Genomic DNA, 18,401 nt, shown 5'->3' on the forward strand with positions numbered 1-18,401 from the left:
ATTCTAGACCATGAATTCACGAACACTACCTCACCATTCCTCTCCTACACTGTGTTTTTATTGCGACTTACAGGAATTAGTTCTGCCTTGCACTGCACTGCTGCCACAAAACAACAGACTGAATGACTTATGCCAGTAACAATAATCTGGGTTCTAATTCTGATCTAGGTAAGGAAGGGTTGATGGAGCGGGTGGGGGGAAGGAAGGGTGGAAAAGAGCGGAGGTGATACGTGGAGACAACAAAGGCCTGCAGATTCTGGAGGCTGTTTGGACTTCAGTTTCAACATCTCATTCAAAAGCTGGCTCCGTTAACAATACAGCTGTCCCTAATATATGAGCTCAGTTTACAGGTGGAGCTTGAGTCCACAGCTGAGAGTCCTGTTTCCCAGCTAACCTCACGAAGTGACATGGAGATAGAGAGAACAGCTGCAGTGTGCAAGTCACTTAACGTTCAGAGGACGCTTACACAGACAGACAGACGTACAGCTTGAGTAAATGTCACACTGACAGCATGAGCCCTGCACAGCACCAAGCACAAAACACAGGGGACAACAGGTGCTGACGGAAACCCATCTTCGCCAACACCTGTCCGGTCCTGGACAGAATGCCACCGATTAAAAGTGTTATTCACCTTCAAATACATGTGTTGTCACAAGCTGGCCTACTTATGGAGACATGGGAGCATCCCTTTTTGTTAGGCCAGTGGATAAAAGACCAGCCCTGATCACAAGCCTAGCTGCTTGTAACATACAATGCATTTTCTGGATAGATAGAAAAGCAGCTCTAAATAGAGAGAATGAACTGAGAAAGAGAAAAACAACCTATTTGAAGACTGAGGTCAGAGACACTCGCAAACTTCTACAGATGTAATATGGAGAGCTGCATCACCGTCTGGTATGGGGAGGGGGTCGCACTGCTCAGAATCGAAATAAGCTACATAAAGTTGTGAACTCACTCAGCTTCATCGTGGGCACTATCTCCTCAGCATGCAGGACATCTTCAAAGAGGGATGTGTCAAAAAGGCAGCATCCATCAGCCAAGACATGCCCTCTTCTCATTGCTGCCATCAGGAGGGAGGTCCAGGAGCCTGAAGGCACACACTCAACGATCCAGAAACATTTTCTTCCCCTCTGTCATCTGATTTCTGAATGGACATTGAACCCATGAACACTACCTCACTACTTTTTTTGCACTACTTATTTAATATAACAATTATATAAACTTACAGTCTCCACAGTGTTATTAGTTTTGCAATGTACTGCTGCTGCTGCATAACAACAAATTTCATGGCATATGCCATTCTGAATTTTATTGTTCCAGCATTCCTCACTACCCAGCAACACGTCTCCACGGTACAATGTAAAAGAGAAATTGGTACCAAATGACCAATAATCAGCTTTCTTCCTGTTTGATGCCAGGTTGTTGCCACGTCCAAACTTCAAAAAGTTGATACTTCAAAGTAAATTTATTATCAAAGTGCATATCTGTTACTATATTATATATTTAGATTCATTTTCTAGCAGGTGTTTACAGGACAAAATGTAACAGATTTTAACAATAAAACTATACATAAACAAAGACTGACAAGCACCTATGTGTAAAAGAAAGCAAACAGTGCAAATAAAACAATACTGAGAACATGAATTGTAAGGAGTATTTGAAAGTGAGTCTGCAGGTCATAGAAGCAGTTTAGAGTCATGGTGAGTGAAATCATCCTTGCTGGTTAAGGAAACCGATAGTTGCAGAGTAGTAACTATTTCTGAACCCGGTGGTCTGGGACCTGAGGCTCCCGTACCTCCTTCACAATGGCTACAGCGAAAAGGGAGCTTGACCTGGATAGTGGGGTGTCCTTGATGGATGTTGTTTTTCTGCAGCAGCTCTCCTTGTGGATGTATAATACTCAGTGGTGGGGAGGGCTTTGCCTGCCATTTCAGTAGCCTTTTCCATTCCTGGGCATCAGTGCTTCCATACCAAGCCACGATGCAACCAGTTAGGATACTCTCCACTGCGCAGTTTTTGATGACATGATGAATCTGCTCAAATTTCCAAGAAAGCAGAAGTGCTGCTGTGCTTTCTTTGTGATGACACTTAAGTGCTGGTCCCAGGGACAGATTCTGATATGATAATGCCTAGGAATTTAAAGCTACTGATGCTCTCCACCTGCACTTCCCTAATGCGGCTGCTAGCTCCTCTCGTCGATGATCAACTCTTTGCATTTTCTGACATTGACTGAGATGTTTTCATCAGATTAACAACATCTCACTCAAGAGTGGTGGACAGGGTGCAAGCACTTCTCCAAGATTGGAATTAGAGGGCTTGGAGAGCATATTCCCCTGGATGGAATGTGATACCGAGGGAAAGGTATCGGGGTGGTGGGGGGGGGGGGGGGAGAGTCTCAGTAATTTAAAAAGTTGCTGATCAATTTCTGTTTTGGAAACTGCAACATCCTGTGGAAACACCAATGCCTTTGAACAGAAAAGTTGTGGATATAGCCCAGTCCATCGCAGGTAAACACCTCTCCCCACCATCAAGCACATCTACATGGTGCACTGTCACAGGAAAGCAGAGCCCATCATCAAGGACCCTCACCACCTGGCCATGCTCTCTTCTCACTGCTGCCATCAGGAAGAAGGTGCAGGATCCTCAGGACTCACACCACTAGGTTCAGGAACAGTTATTAGCCCCTAGACCATCAGGCTATTGGAAGCAGTGGGAATAACTTCACTTGCCCCATCACTGAACTGTTCCTGCAACCTATGACCTCACCTTCAAGGACTCTTCATCCCATATTATCAATTTTTTTTATTTATTTGTTATTTGCACAGTTTGTTGTGATTTGGACATTGGTTGTCCATCTGGTTGGGTATGGTCATCCAATGATTTTATTGTGGTACTTGTATTTGTTGTGATTGCTTGCAAGAAAATGAACCTCAAGGTTGTATGGGTTGACATATACTGTATGTACTTTGATAATAAATTATTTGAATTTTGAACTAAGCAAGCAATTTGAAGACTGCTTAATCAGGAGGTCCCGTCTGGGTTGTTGTGGGTGGGTGGGTTTGTGGGTTAAGGATGAGATTAAGCGAAAATGAGATCGCGTTTACACTCATACAAGAGTAACAAGCTTAAAGATTAGACAAGTCACTCTTCCTGACCAAATATCATCTTTCAACCTCTGGATAATCGCTCTTTCTCCATGAAACTGCAGGTAACAGGAAAGGTGCAAATCTAGAGGAGCAATGAAATCTGGATGAGGAAGAATTTCTTTAGCCAGAGAGTAGTGAGTCTGTGGAATTCATTGTTTCAGGCGGCTGTGGAGCCCAAGTCATTAGGTGTATTTAAGGCAGAGGTTGTTGGACTCTTGATTCATCTGAGTGCAACGGGACATGGGAAGAAGGCAGGAAATTGGGACTGAGAGGGAAATGGATGAGCCATGATGGAATGGTGGAGCAGACTCAATGGGCTAAATGGCCTAATTCTGCCCCTGCACCTTATGGCCTCAAGTTCTAAATCCATTCTGAATATATTGGTTATTGCAGTTGGAATGTCAGTCCACAAATTACTCTGAGGGATACCGTATTTCTGCCCCATCTCCCAGTGTGCAAAGGGGGCTTCCATTAACATTTCCACCATCATCGGAAGAACCAACAGCAGCAGCTTAATTCTCAGTGGAAGTATCGAGGCCATTAGTGCGGCAGTGACCCTGGTTCAATTCCTGCCGCTGTCTGTAAGGAGTTCATACATTCTCCCCACGACCGCATGGGTTTCCTCTGGGTGCTCCGGTTTCCACATTCCAAAGGTGTAGCAGTTAGGTTAATTGGCCACATGGGTGTATCCGGGCACCGCAAGCTCACTGGGACAGAAGGGCCTGTTACTGTGCTGTATCTCTAAATGAATAAATTGTGAAACATTGCCCCCAGTGCTCACCAGTAACAAGTTCCTGCTACTGTATAGCCAGCTTGGAATCCATTCACTATCAAATTAAATACCACCCCCCCCCCACCCACAACTTGCCCCCTCTCCCACTGAGGAGAAGTTCTCTGCTTCCTGCCTCCTGGGTCAGTATAATGAATTAGCCACAGAGAGGCAGCAGGACCAAATCCACCGTGAGTCATCACACTCAGCACAGCAGCACTACTGCAGCCGGCAGGCCGTGGATCAGACAGCAATCATTTCAACTGCAGCCAAGTTAATCAGGTAACAGCTTGATCTTGCTGCAAGTTCATGAAACAAAAAAAAACAAAGAGCAGCACTTGAGAATGAGACTTTGAAAAGCAGAGATGTCTGCTCACCACCCCCTCCCCAGGCACTCTAATCTCTGTCATGGTGATGGGTTATCTGGGGAACGAAAATTCACTCCATTGCTCACAATAACATTCCTCATCCATGATAACATCTGCACCAATTGCTCATCAAGCTAAATATTTCATCTTGGCATCAAGAAATCTCCCTCAGAACAGGACAGTTTCACACAACCTACTGAAAACATTGAAAAAGCAATAGCACCTCTATACAGAACACAAGAGAATCTGCAGATGCTGGAAATCATGAACAATACACACAAAAATGCCGGAGGAACTTAGCAGGTCAGGCAGCATCTATGGAGAGCAATAAACAGCCGATGCTGCAGGACAAGACCCTTCATTCAGACTGATGAAGAGCCTCAGCCTAAAACGTTGACTGTTTATTCTTCTCCACAGATGCTACCCGACCTGCAGAGCTCCTCCAGCATTTAGTGTGTGTGGCACCTATTTAGAGTTCATTTTTAAGTATAATTTGGTTAATTTAATTTTCACAGCATACATTGCTGAAAGGAGTTTGTACATTCTCCCCATGGCCTTGTGGGCTTTCTCCGAGCTCTCCGGTTTCCTCCTGGAGTCCGAAGATGTACTGGTTGGTAGGTTAGTTGATCATTCTGGATTGTCCCGTGATTAAGGATAGATTAAATCAGGGTTCGCTGTATCTCAATAAATAAATAAATCAGTGCTGTGTATCACATTAACATGGAGCAAATGTATTTTGCATTTACTTTGGCCTTTAAATGCTAAGTCATATGTTCTGTGTTAACCTCAGTCTATTGGCTAGCTCAAGGACATCCATGTTTGAGGTTGCCTAGTAACCTGTGCTCTTAGGCAAACAGTTCAGCAGCGCTAGGACGTATTCCCACCCGAGCAACGTCTCCTCATTTTCCCTCCCCATATTAGCCTTCTGGCAGAGAGAATGGTAAAGTGCCGTTGTAACAGATCTCCTGAACCAGAGTTGAACAAGGTAGTGCTGAGCCAAGGCTGATACCTTATCTTTATGAGCAAGTTAACCAGGAAGAACCAGGCAGGGAAATGAAAAATGAGAGTGGCAGAGTGGATAGCCAGGGTGAAAAGGGACAGAGCAAGAATGCAAAGTTACAACAGAAGATTATGTTCTGTGTCAACTACAGCCAATAAAATTAATTAGACTTACATTTAAGCTTGCTGACTTTTTTTTTAAAAGTTCAAAGTAAATTTATTATTAAAGTACATTTGTGTTACCATATACAACCCTGAGATTCAAATTATGAGCCATTCACAGTAAGTAGCAATAGAAACATCATAGAATCAATGAAAAACTGCACACAAGTATAAACAACCAATGTGCAAAAGACAACAAATTGTGCAAATATTTAAAAAAAGTAATAATAATAAATGAAAAATAATAAATATCGAGAACATGAGTTGTAAAGTCCTTGAGAGTGAATTTTCCAAGTAGATCACTGCACAAGAAATGTTTTCAGCCTTACAGTCAAACCTGCAAGAACCTGCCACTGGTAAAGATAAGTGTGAACACTCATAAACAAGCCATTCCATGTCAACATGTGTCAGGTGAAGCCGTGCATCGCATGCAATTCTTCCAGTCCAGTCAGTGTTCACAATGTGGCCTTCTCTACCATGCAGGTTGGATGATTACTCTGTAGATCTGCAGGAGTGACCCTCAGGCTCTAGTTAATTCCCCCTTCCCATTCCTGTTCTGATCTCTTTGTCTGTGTTCCCCTGCCCTGTTACAATTCAGCCCAACACAAGCTTTAGGAAGAATATCTCATCTTCCATCTCAGCGCTTTGCCGACTTCCAGGTTCAATACTGGATTCAATGGCCTGTTTACTCCGCATTAAAACTGTCCATCTGCACTGCATACATCACCCCTGGGTGACACTGGCTGTTTTACTCCCTTCATTAGTATGGTCAGACATCTCCCACAGACCTGCATTTCACAACACTTGGTCCAGATTATCCCTAACTGCTGACATTAACCCACTGATTACTATTTTATACTCATGGCAACCCTGGCCTTACTCTATCAGACACATTATCTTTTTCCTTTCTACCTCCCACCCCACCACACCAAGCACTCTTCCTCAACGTGAGACTAAGCTTCTCTCTTTCCCACACTTGCTGCCAAGCATTTTCTAGATTTGATTCAAACTTCCAGTCTTTGCAGTTATTTTAAAATTTATTTCCACCTCAATCTCGGTTTAATCATTGATATATTACAACATAGAATCTCTATGAAGAGGAATAAACAGACTTTTATCAGGACTAATAAAGGGTCTTGACTGTTTATTCCCCTCCAGAGATGCTGCCTGTACTGCTGAGTTCCTCCAGCATTTTATATGTGTTGCTCAGGATTTCCAGCATCTGCAGAATCTTCTGTTTACCGTTTAAATTTCTCTCTTCTCACCTAAATCTGTGTTAATTAGTTCAAGACTTTCCTACCCTGAGGCAAAAAAAATGATTATCTATCTTTTCTCTGCCCCTCACAATCACCCTCTGGTCACCCTCAGCCGGTGAGAATAAACCCAGCCAATCTGAACCGTCTTCATAACTGCTGCACTCTATTCCAGGCAACTTCCAGGTGAATCTCTTCTGCACTCACGGTATAGCTACCACATCGTTTCCGTAGTGAGGTGACCAGAACTTGTACACAATACTCCAAATACAAAGCAAATAAAACTGCCTATTACTTGTACATTCAGAATTAAATGATGGAGACCCACCACTCTGTGTTAAAAAACCTACCTCTGACATCCCCTCTTACACTCTCCAATCACCTTGAAATTATGCTCTCTTGTAATAGCCATTTCAGTCCTGGGAAAAAGGTGCTGGCTGTCCACTCTACCAATGCCTCTTAACATATTATAGACCTCTATGAAATTGCCTCTCACCCCCCCTTTACTCCAACGGGAAAAGCTCTGGCTTGCTTGACGACCTATTCTCATAAGACGTACTCTCTAACCCCCGGCTGCATCCTGGTAAACCTCAGCTGCACTTTCCCTAAAGCGTCCATGTCCTTCCTATAATGAGGCGACCAGAACTGAACACAATAGCCCAAGAGTGGTGTAACCAGGGTTTTATAGAGCTGCAACATTACCCTCTGGCTCTTGAACTCACCTTGGGGGTAAACAAGGCTGAGTTATGGAATCACCAGGGGAGACTGAGGGAAGATGTTACCTGAAGCACTGTTCATTGGATGGTGATGCAGTGTAATAACATTACAGGTCAAGACTAATGCCGATGCATGGTGAGTGCTCACTAAAGGCCAGCACTAACACAAACTGTGCAACGTACAGTAACTTGCAACTTACTCAAGCAAGCACTAGAATGCAGGACCCAATACTGTTCATCCTGAGTCTTTTGAAACAATTCTCTTCCATTTCAGACTGGAAACCATACAGATGCCACAGCCAAGAAAGCTCACTAGTGCTTCTACTTCCTCAGGAGGCGAAAGAAATTGGCATGTCCTCATCAACCCTCACCAATTATTATTGGTGCACCATGGAAAGCATTCTATCCATGGCTTGGTTTTGCAATTGCTCGTTACTTCAGCACATCTCGGCAACCAGCATCCACGCCGTGGACTCTGACAGTATTTCTCACTGCCTGAATAATCAAAGACCCCACTCACCCCAGGCAATGTCTCCTTTCCACTTCCAGTGGGCTGAAGATACAAAAGCCCCGAAGTGTGTACCATCAGGCTCAAGGACAGCTTCTAACTCCCCCATTATTCAATGGCTCCTTAGTATGTTGAGATTGACTCTTGACCTCATTATGACCTTGCACCCTATTGTGTACCCTCACTGCACTGTCTCTGTGGACGCTACACTTCATTCTTCATTCTGTTATTGTTTGCACTACCTCAATACACTGTGCAATGAATTGATCTGTATTAACAGCATGCAAGACAAACTTCTTTTGGTATATCAGTACACTTAATTCCGATTCCAAAAGGTGGAGTTCAAGAGGTAATCTGGATGCAGTGTGAGCATTGGCTCAAACTGACCAATAAGATGGCCTGGTTATTCCTGAAGGTAACAACCATGTTAGTGCGTGACATCGCCTTCCGTGTCCCACTGCTCTTCCTAAAAATTTCTTCAGCATGTGCACCAGGATGGTGGCCACTTAACTTGTTTAACGAGCAGACCATAAGTTAGTAGCAGAATGAAGCCACTCGGCCCATCGAGTCCACTCCAGCAATCAACCATGCCCGGTATTTTTCACTCAATCCCATTTTCCTGCTTTCGCCCTAAAGCCCTTAACTCCCTTATCAGTCAAGAACCTATCAATCGCTGTCTTGCTGAGCTCCAGAATTTTCTGCGTGTTGGTCAAAATTTTTAGCATCCACAGAATCCCTGGTGTTTATAACCCCTGCTTAAGTACTGCTCTGTGGTAACTAATTCCACAAATTCAACACCCTCTCAGGGTGAAAGCTGAAGAAATTTCTCCTCACCTTAGTCCTAAAGAGATATCCATTTATTCTGAGGCTGTGCCCACAGATCTTAGACTTACTTGCTAATGAAAACATCCTCAATGTGCACCCCCACCCATCCAGACCTTTCAGTATTTAGTAGGTAAATGTATAATAATGTACAATACTTCTAACTTGAACAAATTAAACATGACAGACAACATTATAGCCCGACTGGGCTATTACCCGTCATCCTCAGTGCATTGACTTAATAGTAATGAAATTAATTACCCAGAATGGCCTTCTTTGGCCTCTTGCAAGGGCTGCTCTTCAATGACATCATATAACCAAGATGCTTTGTGCAACCGAGATGGCAAGCTTTGAGGCAGAGTTTCCATGGGTTCAGTTGTGCCATAAGTTGGAAAAGATAGCTTCCTGCTGTTCTTTCTTGGGAGCGTGCCATGGATGGAGACGCTCTGGAACAAACTGGAATGCCGGCTGGAGAGGGTGCCCTCGACATTTAGCGCCTCCATGGAGGATGCGAGGGAGTACTTGCGGTCGCCATGGGTCTTGCGAGGTAAACTGGCGAACTTCCCAGCTGTCATCATCTTCAGCTCTGCAGTTAGAAAGACAAACAGACACCATGAGCAATTCAGGCACCTGGTTAATCATTGCGCAAAAGCTGCTTTTAAGTCTTTATGATAATTCAAACCTATTAGTGATGGCTTACAGTGATAATCTACAAGTTTGTTCTGCATTCCTGGTACAAGGATGTCTGAGACTCTGACACAAAGTCAAATAAGGCTCTAGGAAAGTCGGGTATAAATCTAATGAGTTTGTTGCAATCACATCTATTAACTTTGGTCTTCAGTATTTGACCAAAGTTATGATTGCACTTCAACTAATGCAGGTACCCTTCTGAGGAAAAAAAAATGCCCTTAACCTTTCAATCCTTCATTCTCTACCATAAGACAGAAGACCACAAGATGTAGGAGCAGAATTAGACTGTTCAGCCCATCGAGACTGGCTGATTTATTATCTTCCTCCCCATAACCTTTGACTCCCTCACTAATCAGGAACTTATCAACCTCCCCTTTAAATATACCCAACAACTTGACCTCCAGAGCTTCTGTGACAATGAATTCCACAGATTCATCACCCTCTGGCTAAACAAATTCCTCCTCATCTCTGTTCTAAAGGAATGTCCTTGTATTCTGAAGCTGTGCCCTCTGGTCCTAGAGACTCCCTGACTATAGGAAACATCCTCTCCACATCCACTCTATCTAGGGCTTTTAATTTTTGATAGGTTTCAATGATATCCCCCTTAATTATTCTAAATTCCAGTGAGTACATGTCCTGAGGCATCAAAGGCGCCTCATAAGTTAACCCTTTTGTTCCTGGGATCATTCTTGTTAACCTCTTCTGGACCCTCTCCAATGCTAACGCCTCCTTTCTGAGATAACTGAGGGGTGAGTTAGTTTGGCCTCCAATGTCTCCTTCGATTGGCCCATATCAACATCTATCATGGATGGAATATTACTGAGAGGACAACTCAGGTAGTTCTTCTGATCTTCAAGAATTAAAGGTGATTTCCCCCGTTCTCTGTTGTAAGTCCCCTTGGAGAAAAATCACTTGGCATTCAGACAAACCTATGCCATAGATTCATTATTTTAAGAGATAAAACATGGTAACAGGCCCTCCCAGTCCAATGAGCCAGTACTGTCCAATTACACCCATGAGACTAAGTAACCAACTAACCCATGTCTTTGGAATGTGGGAGGAAGCCTGTCACAGGGAAAACCTACAGACTCCTTACAGAACGAGTTGGGAATTGAGTCGCGAACGGTGGCACTACCAAAGCGTTATGCAAACCACCTCACTGCCGTGCTGCCTGCGCAATTGCTATTACGCAATTGGACTGGATTTTGACCACTCAAAAAAATGGATAGTAAGTGAAAATGTTAAGAATTTCAAATCCAAGCTCAAGCCAGTTTTAACAGGAATGGATGGAAGACCTTTGTTACATCATTTTTGTTTCTATCACCATCAGCCAGGTTTCCATTTTCTTGAGGCCCACCAACTAAAAGTAGACAAGGGCATTTTACACTAATGTCTGTGTCCAGTCAAAGCAAACCAGCTAACTCTGCAAACCACCAATGACCTGCATCAACAACAATCACTCCCTGATTCCTCCATTTCCTCGCCCCCAACTATCACCAACAACACCTTTGCTATGCATTACCTTGTTGCCCACTCTTTATACCATCAACTCCACCAAAAATTCTAGTTTCTAGGCCCCAGGTTTCCCCACAAAAAAGAAAGACATCCCTGTTAATCAGACAAAGAAAAAAATAATATTGTTGTGGTGTTGATCTCCATAGGTTTGTAAAACCTGGTTTTTTTCTTATACAATTAGAGGAATTAGTGTTGGCGCGTGGCCAAGTGGTTAAGGCATTCGTCTAATGATCTGAAGGTCGCTCGTTCGAGCCTTGGTTGAGGCTGCGTGCGTGTCCTTCAGCAAGGCACTTAATCACACATTGCTCTGCAACGACACCGGTACCAAGCTGTATGGGTCCTAATGCCCTTCCCTTGGACAACATTGGTGGTGTGGAGAGAGGAGACTTGCAGCTTTGGCAACTGCCAGTCTTCCATAAAAAAAACCCTGCCCAGGCTTGTGCCCTGGAAACTTTCCAAGGCGCAAATCCATGGTCTATTGAGACTAGCGGAAGCCTACTACTACTAAAACCTGGGTTTCCAAAATATTAAGCTCAAGAGATCCTACAGATGCTGGAAATCTGTAAGATTTGTTGGAGGAATTCAGCAAGCCAGACAGCATCTATTTATATGGGGAATAAAATATCAATGTCTCAGGCTGAGACACTTCATCAGGACCCTAAATATTATACGTTTCCAAGCCATTGCACAAAAAACAGTTCTTGGAAAACTTTGCTGACTGATTTGTTTTTATGTTGGTCTGAGTATTATACCAACAGAGTTCCAAATAACAGAGGTAACCAAGAGCGGGTGATGTTGAGTGAATGTTAATGAGACTCTGGCAGCAGAATTTACTGACATTCCAAATGATCAACAGTAACTGCCTGGAGGCAGAGTGATGATGACGGACATGCCAAGTGACTGGTTGTGTGGAGGAGGGAAAACATATTAGACATCAAGACTACAGGCAGGGAATCAAGACGGACATGATACATTACCAATGATGGGAAGCTATTTTCTATTCTGAATATAGGCCTCCCGTGGCTCCCAAGCAAGGCCCACAATAGATGGTGCAAGAAAGTGAGCACCAAATCCCCCCAAATGGCAGGTCCAACAGCCTAGTAAACAGGGCAGTATGCCATCCCTTGCATTTGTCACAAGCTGGCCACCTGCCAATCATCCCCCAGTCTACACCAGCCAACAATCTGTATATCTGCAGAGAGTACTTTGTCAGTGTGCAGTCCGTGCTGAGATTATTAGCAGGTGCAGCACTTCCAGACAACAGCCCAGGTTAATTGACCGAGGGGATTAGCCAAAATTTGTGTGTTTGCATATCTGCATGTCACAAACAGAGCAATAGGACAGGTTGGATGATGGTTTGACACAGAGGGAGGAACCAGTCACCCAGATTTCAATATTCTTCATAAACATCCCTATGAGCTTGTCCTGGTCCAGCCATGTACAGAACACAACCAAGAAAGCTCACCAATGCCTTTACTTCCTCAGAAGGCTAAGGAAATTCAGCAAGTCCCCGTCAGTCTTCAATAATTTTGATCAATGCACCATATAGAACATCCTATTTGGGTGTATCACAGCTTGGTTCGGCAATTAATCTGCACATGACATCAAGAAACTGCAGATAGCAAAGTATGAAGCTCAGCATGTCATGGAAACCATCCTCCCCTCCTTGAAGTCTGACTCTACTCCTCACTGCCTCAGTATAGCAAAGAGCATAAGCAAAGATCTCATCCATCCTTGAAACCCTCTCTTCTCCACTCAAAATCCTGACAGCATAGACTGCCAAGCTCAAGGACAGCTTCTGCTGTTATAAGATTATTAAATATGACAAATTGGACTCTTAACTTCACAGTCTATCTCGCTCAGATCTATGATCTTGTTTCTTATTGTTTACTTGCACTGCGCTTTCCCTATAGCTGTTACACTTTATTCTGCAATGTTGTTGTTTTACCTTGTTCTACCTCAATGCACTGTGCAAAGATATGACCTGTATGAACAGTATGCAAGACAAGCTTTTTTCACTGTATCTGCACAAGACATGATAATAATGTTGAATAGGGGCACCAGTTAGGTTAGTTAGCTAGAGATTGTTCCCCACAGTTTGGGTATCTGAAACTAGAGGGGCTAGGTTTAGAGTAAGGGGAAGAAGGTTTAGAAGGAATTTGAGAAGAATGTTTTCAGCTATAACTTACTTACTGACCATTATGCTGCTGGTGTTTAGGGCAGCAATGAAGGTCCACCATCTCAGTTGCATACAGCTATGGAAGGATTCTTCACTGCTGTTTCCTTAACCATATTTTTGACCGGTCACAGTTGCTAAGCCTAAGCTGAACCCCTGAACTGGGAGGACCAGTAGACCACTCTTAGTCTGGCCTCTAGACTTTGACCTGTTTGGCAAGGGTGACTCTACCAAGAGCCAAAGTGCAAGGCTCTGAATACAGACAACAGAGCTCTCTGGGACATTGAGGCACGCAAGCCTCCAAACCCAAATGATGAGGTGTCAGCTAAAAGGAGGTTGGGAATCTAACAACTTGCCTGACCAGGTACAGGAAGGTCCACTCACATATTTCAGAAGTGTGAAGCACCTGCATTACCAGACAAGGATCTTGTAAATGTGATTAGTACAGATAGATGAATATCAAACTACCTTCTGAAGGAATTCAGTGAAGCGAGAAGCATCTGTGGGATTCTGCTGCAGAGTTTCAAGCTGAAACATCCCATCCATTTCCCTCCCCAGATACTGTTCAAACCTGGGACATTCTTGCTCCAGATTCCAGCACCTACAGTCCCTTGTGTCCTTAGTTTAGGTGAGATGATTTTTAAACAGAGAGAAAATCCAATAATCCAAGGTGCAAGGGGATTTGGGAGTCCATGTGCAGGGTTCTCTAAAGGTTAACTTGCAGGTTGAGTTGGTGGTGAGGAAGGCAAATGCAATGTCAGCATTCATTCTGAGAGGACTAGAATAGAAAATACAGGATGCCGTATTGAGGCTTTAAAAAGGCACTGGTAAGGCCTCACTCGGCATATTGTGAGCTGTTTTGGGCCCCTTGTCTTAGAAAGTATGTGCTGACATCGGAGAGGCACCAGGGGAGGTTTATGATTCCGGAAGTGAAAGGGTTACCATGTGATGGCTCTGGGCCTGTACCCCTTGGAATTCAGAAGAATGAGGGGGTATTCTCATTGAAACCTATCTAATGTTCAAAGGCCTCAACAGAGTGGATGTGGAGAGGATGTTTCCTATGGTAGGGAGTCTAGGACCACAGGGAATAGCCTCAAAATAGAGGGACATCCATTTAGTATGGGGATGAGGAGGAATTTCTTTAGCCAGAGAGTGATGAATCTGTGGAATTTGTTGCCACAGGTGGCTGTGGCGATCAAGTCATTGTGTATATTTAAGGCAGAGGTTGATAGATTCTTAATTAGTTAGGGTATGAAGGCAAATGGGGAAAAGGCAGGAGACTGGGGTTGAGAGAGTAATTGATCAGCCATGATGAAATGGTGGAGCAGACTCATTGGGTCAAATGGCCTAATTCTGTTTCTATATCTTAAGGTCTTGTGAGTACTTGATGGTCTGCTGACATAGTGGACCAAAGAGCCTGTTTCTGCACAATATTGAGACTCTATGATTCCTCGGCCCCACTGGGATATCAAATGCCAAAGAAAATTATTTTACAGGCACTTCCATATTTCAGACCAAAGCTGCTCTTAAAAAGAATTTACTGAATACACCTTCCATTTATGTTATCAAACCATGTGCAACTGTGCTGTAGTGTGTCGAAAAGAATTATTCATGGCAAGAGCTGTCCCTCCAACACCCAACTTACAGCTAATTTGCTCAGATACGTGTATGAGTGGATCAATGTTTGTCACCTTTTGCTGCTGTTTCCATCTCTGGAGCAGATTTCTACTGTCACATTCCAACCCATGGACTAAACAACCTGAAAGCAAAGCCCAGATAAGCTTCATTGAATCGGCCAGACAAATTGCCACCATTTTATGAGCTCAGGACAAACTACAGACTCCAGGGCACTTCAACCCACACAAAGAACCGTTACAAAAAAGCAATTCATTCTGTGCAGAACAATACGGGGGCGAACAATGTTTTCTGTTAGGTTTCAGACCAAACAGGAGGAAAATGTCTCCCAACCTCTGTCTTTCCCAAAATGTTTTTAAATCTAAAACCAACTCGGTCTACAAGGATTTTCTCTTTGAGCCAATAACATTAAATAATAAGAAAAGCAATTTGAAGGATCAACATGAAACTCAGCTACCATAGGAAAGAATAGACTGTAAAGTTAAAGCAATACAAACTTTCAAAGAACATTTTTTTACTTCAGATGTCTGATGATTAAGTACAACACTCCCCCGAGCTGAGTGTGTGAGAGATTCACAGCCGTGCAGTTTAGACGCGGGTTGCATTGAAGCAATAAATACTACTTGTGCTATATATTAAAAAATTAGCATTTCGCACTGACAGAAACTATACATGCTGTTTAAACTTTAGACCAACCATTTATCCGGCCAATGTTCACAGGGGTTCAGACATGGGATATTAAGAAGCACCATGACCTAAATAAAGGATATAGCTCACAATTATCACCCTTGGACATCTCCCATCAAAGTCACTGACAGCCACTTTTTATCTTTCAGCAAACATGAATGTCAGCAACAGTGGCCCCCAGGGCAAGTCTTTATCATTCACTGAAATTTCTCAAGTAAACCAGTAAACAGCAGTAACAACCAGTTGCAGGAAAACACATACCTTTAACAAGAAAATTCCACTCTAAGCAAAAAATCTTCTGCATTTTGAAGAAGAAACCTTCAAAAACAATCATTATTCAGTCTCACAGCTGCTGTACAATGGGGGTTTAAGAATAAACAGATGGATGAAAGTACTGTAGGACACAAAGTTAACAGGAACTTTCAAGTTAGCTAAAACTTGAGAAAGAGCCTGAACTTACCTCCAATAAATGATGTGGACTTTTAAAAAACTAAAATGGAACAGCACACACTGAAGCCACTGTTTTTCACACAACTGGACTGTGCATATAGTAGGCTCAGTTTGCAGCTCTTTGCCAGATTACACATCAAAGCACTGAAGAATTATTTATGAAGTTTTTCTTAAAAAAGCCTGCTCCCCACCCCCTCAGGTCCCCTCAGATACTCTCTCTCTCTCCCTCTCCCTCTCTCCAGACCCAGTCCCAAATTGTGGCTCCTGCCGTCACTGCCAGTTTAGAACAGTTCTGATACATAATCAGAGTCCTAGCCACACCCTGGTGTGGGCACTGAGGAATCCAGTCAGAGCTGCACATTTGACCAACAATCACTATAAAGCTATTAGCATGTCATTCACTTTACTCAGACAACCCTGCACGGGTCCACCAGCTATCGTGGACCTGCCTGTTTTAATAAAGCATTGAAGCTTTTCCCAGTGACACCTGCTGATAGAAGGCTCCACACATCTAATGGAATTTAGAAATAAAGTTTAATTGAACTGAAATATATCAGAATCACAAAATCTTCAGGTGTTAAAGACTCCTTGCTTTGCAATGTCCAGCATCAAAGAGAAATTCAACATTTCCTTCAATGCAATAAAAATGCTGGGTAACAAAACACCACAGGCACAAGGCAATGGGGGTCCAGGTTTTATTCCTAATGAGATGCTTTTTCTTAATAATGCAATTCTACACTAAAACCATTATCAACTGTTTTAATAAGCAAATATCCAGCATGTCAGGTAGTTTGATGAAAGGAATCAGAATCAGGCTTACTATCACTGGCAAATTTTGTACTGAAATTTGTTGTTTTGCTGCAAGATTGCTGTTCAATACATAAAATATTTTATACATTACAATTAAAAATATATATAAATAAATTAAATTAGTAGTTCAAAAAGATCAAAAATAGTGAGGTAGTGCTCGAGGAGGAACAGAGTGAAATTTTTGGACAATGTCCTTTCTAGGAAAAGTTAGAGAATCGACTGTTTTATTGCGACCTCTGTTATGACTTTACTCTTCCCTACTCCTTGTACTTTTCATTTAGAAAGCTAACAAAATGTTAACATTTTTGACCCTCGCCTGGATTTTAACTAATTAGAAAATCACTGAATCAAAACAGAACATTGTGCTGAGTTAGGCTGCCAATAGAGTTATATCCAAACCAATCTTCCATCCTTGGACTCACTTCATTCACACTATAGGAGCAGTGCTGCCAGGATAATCAAGGACATGACCCACCCAGCCAACACACTTTTTGTCCCACTTCCCTCTGGGAGAAGGTTCAGGAGCATGAAGATTCGTACGGCCAGATTTGGGAACAGCTTCTTTCCAACTGTGATAAGACTGCTGAACGGATCTTGACCTGGATCTGGGCCATACCTTCCAAATATCCAGACCTGACTTGCACTACCTTACTTTCCCTTTTCTATTTTCTAATTATGATTTATAATTTACATTTTTATTATATTTACTTCGATTTGTACTTCAGGGAGCGCGAAGTGCAGAATCAAATATCGATGTGATGATTGTACACTCTAGTATCAATTGTTTGGTGACAATAAAGTAAAGTACCCTCCACAACCATTAGTTGCACAGTTTGAGGGTAATTGACCAACTTAGATTGCACCAACTGGTCTAGGTCACACACTAGGTCCTTTAAGATCCGCCGGACGATGCTGAGGATGTGCTATGAGTCTGTGGTGGCCAGTGCTATCATGTTTGCTGTTGTGTGCTGGGGCAGCAGGCTGAGGGTAGCAGACACCAACAGAATCAACAAACTCATTCGTAAGGCCAGTGACGTTGTGGGGGTGGAACTGGACTCTTGACAGTGGTGTCTGAAAAGAGGATGCTGTCCAAGTTGCATGTCATCTTAGACAATGTCTCCCATCCACTCCATAATGTACTGGTTAGGCACAAGAGTACATTCAGCCAGAGACTCATTCCACCAAGATGTAACACTGAGTGTCATAGGAAGTCATTCCTACCTGCGGCCATCAAACTTTACAACTCCCTTGGAGTGTCAGATACCCTGAGCCAATAGGCTAGGCCTGGACTTATTTCCACTTGGAATAAATTACTGATTATTTAATTATTTATGGTTTTATATTGCTATATTTCTACACTATTCTTGATTGCTGTGACTGTAAAAAAACCCGATTTCCCTTGGGATCAATAAAGTATGTCTGTCTGTCTGACTTCAACCAAAACTCATGCTCCCTGAAGGCTTAGTTGGTGACAGCACTGTCTTGTGTAATACTGAGTCAGGCAGATCAGGAAAGTCCTGGTTCAGAGCCTGGTCTCTGCTAAATTTATTTATCAACACATTGCCAGAGATGTTTAGAACCTCATGGTCTTCACACATCAAAATATAGCAATTTCTTACTAATGAAGTTCAAAGTAAATTTATTATCTAAGTACCTAATGTCACCATCTACTGTCTGAGATCCATTTTCTTGCAG

At 42.9% G+C, this 18,401-nt stretch overlaps 1 protein-coding gene across 2 annotated transcripts in view; it reads right to left on the reverse strand.

Moving 5' to 3' along the window:
* The window catches only part of bcar3 (BCAR3 adaptor protein, NSP family member), a 111,810-nt gene that overhangs the window by 82,918 nt on the left and 10,491 nt on the right, over positions 1-18,401 (reverse strand). For both annotated transcript variants that reach the window (XM_059983926.1, XM_059983925.1), the window contains exon 2: positions 9,005-9,329. In XM_059983926.1, the coding sequence (XP_059839909.1) occupies positions 9,005-9,321 (317 nt within the window). In that variant the 5' untranslated portion in view covers positions 9,322-9,329. The remainder of the gene's footprint in view (positions 1-9,004; positions 9,330-18,401) is intronic.

The sequence above is a fragment of the Hypanus sabinus genome, chromosome 11, assembly GCF_030144855.1.
Source record: "Hypanus sabinus isolate sHypSab1 chromosome 11, sHypSab1.hap1, whole genome shotgun sequence".
Lineage (NCBI taxonomy): Eukaryota > Metazoa > Chordata > Chondrichthyes > Myliobatiformes > Dasyatidae > Hypanus > Hypanus sabinus.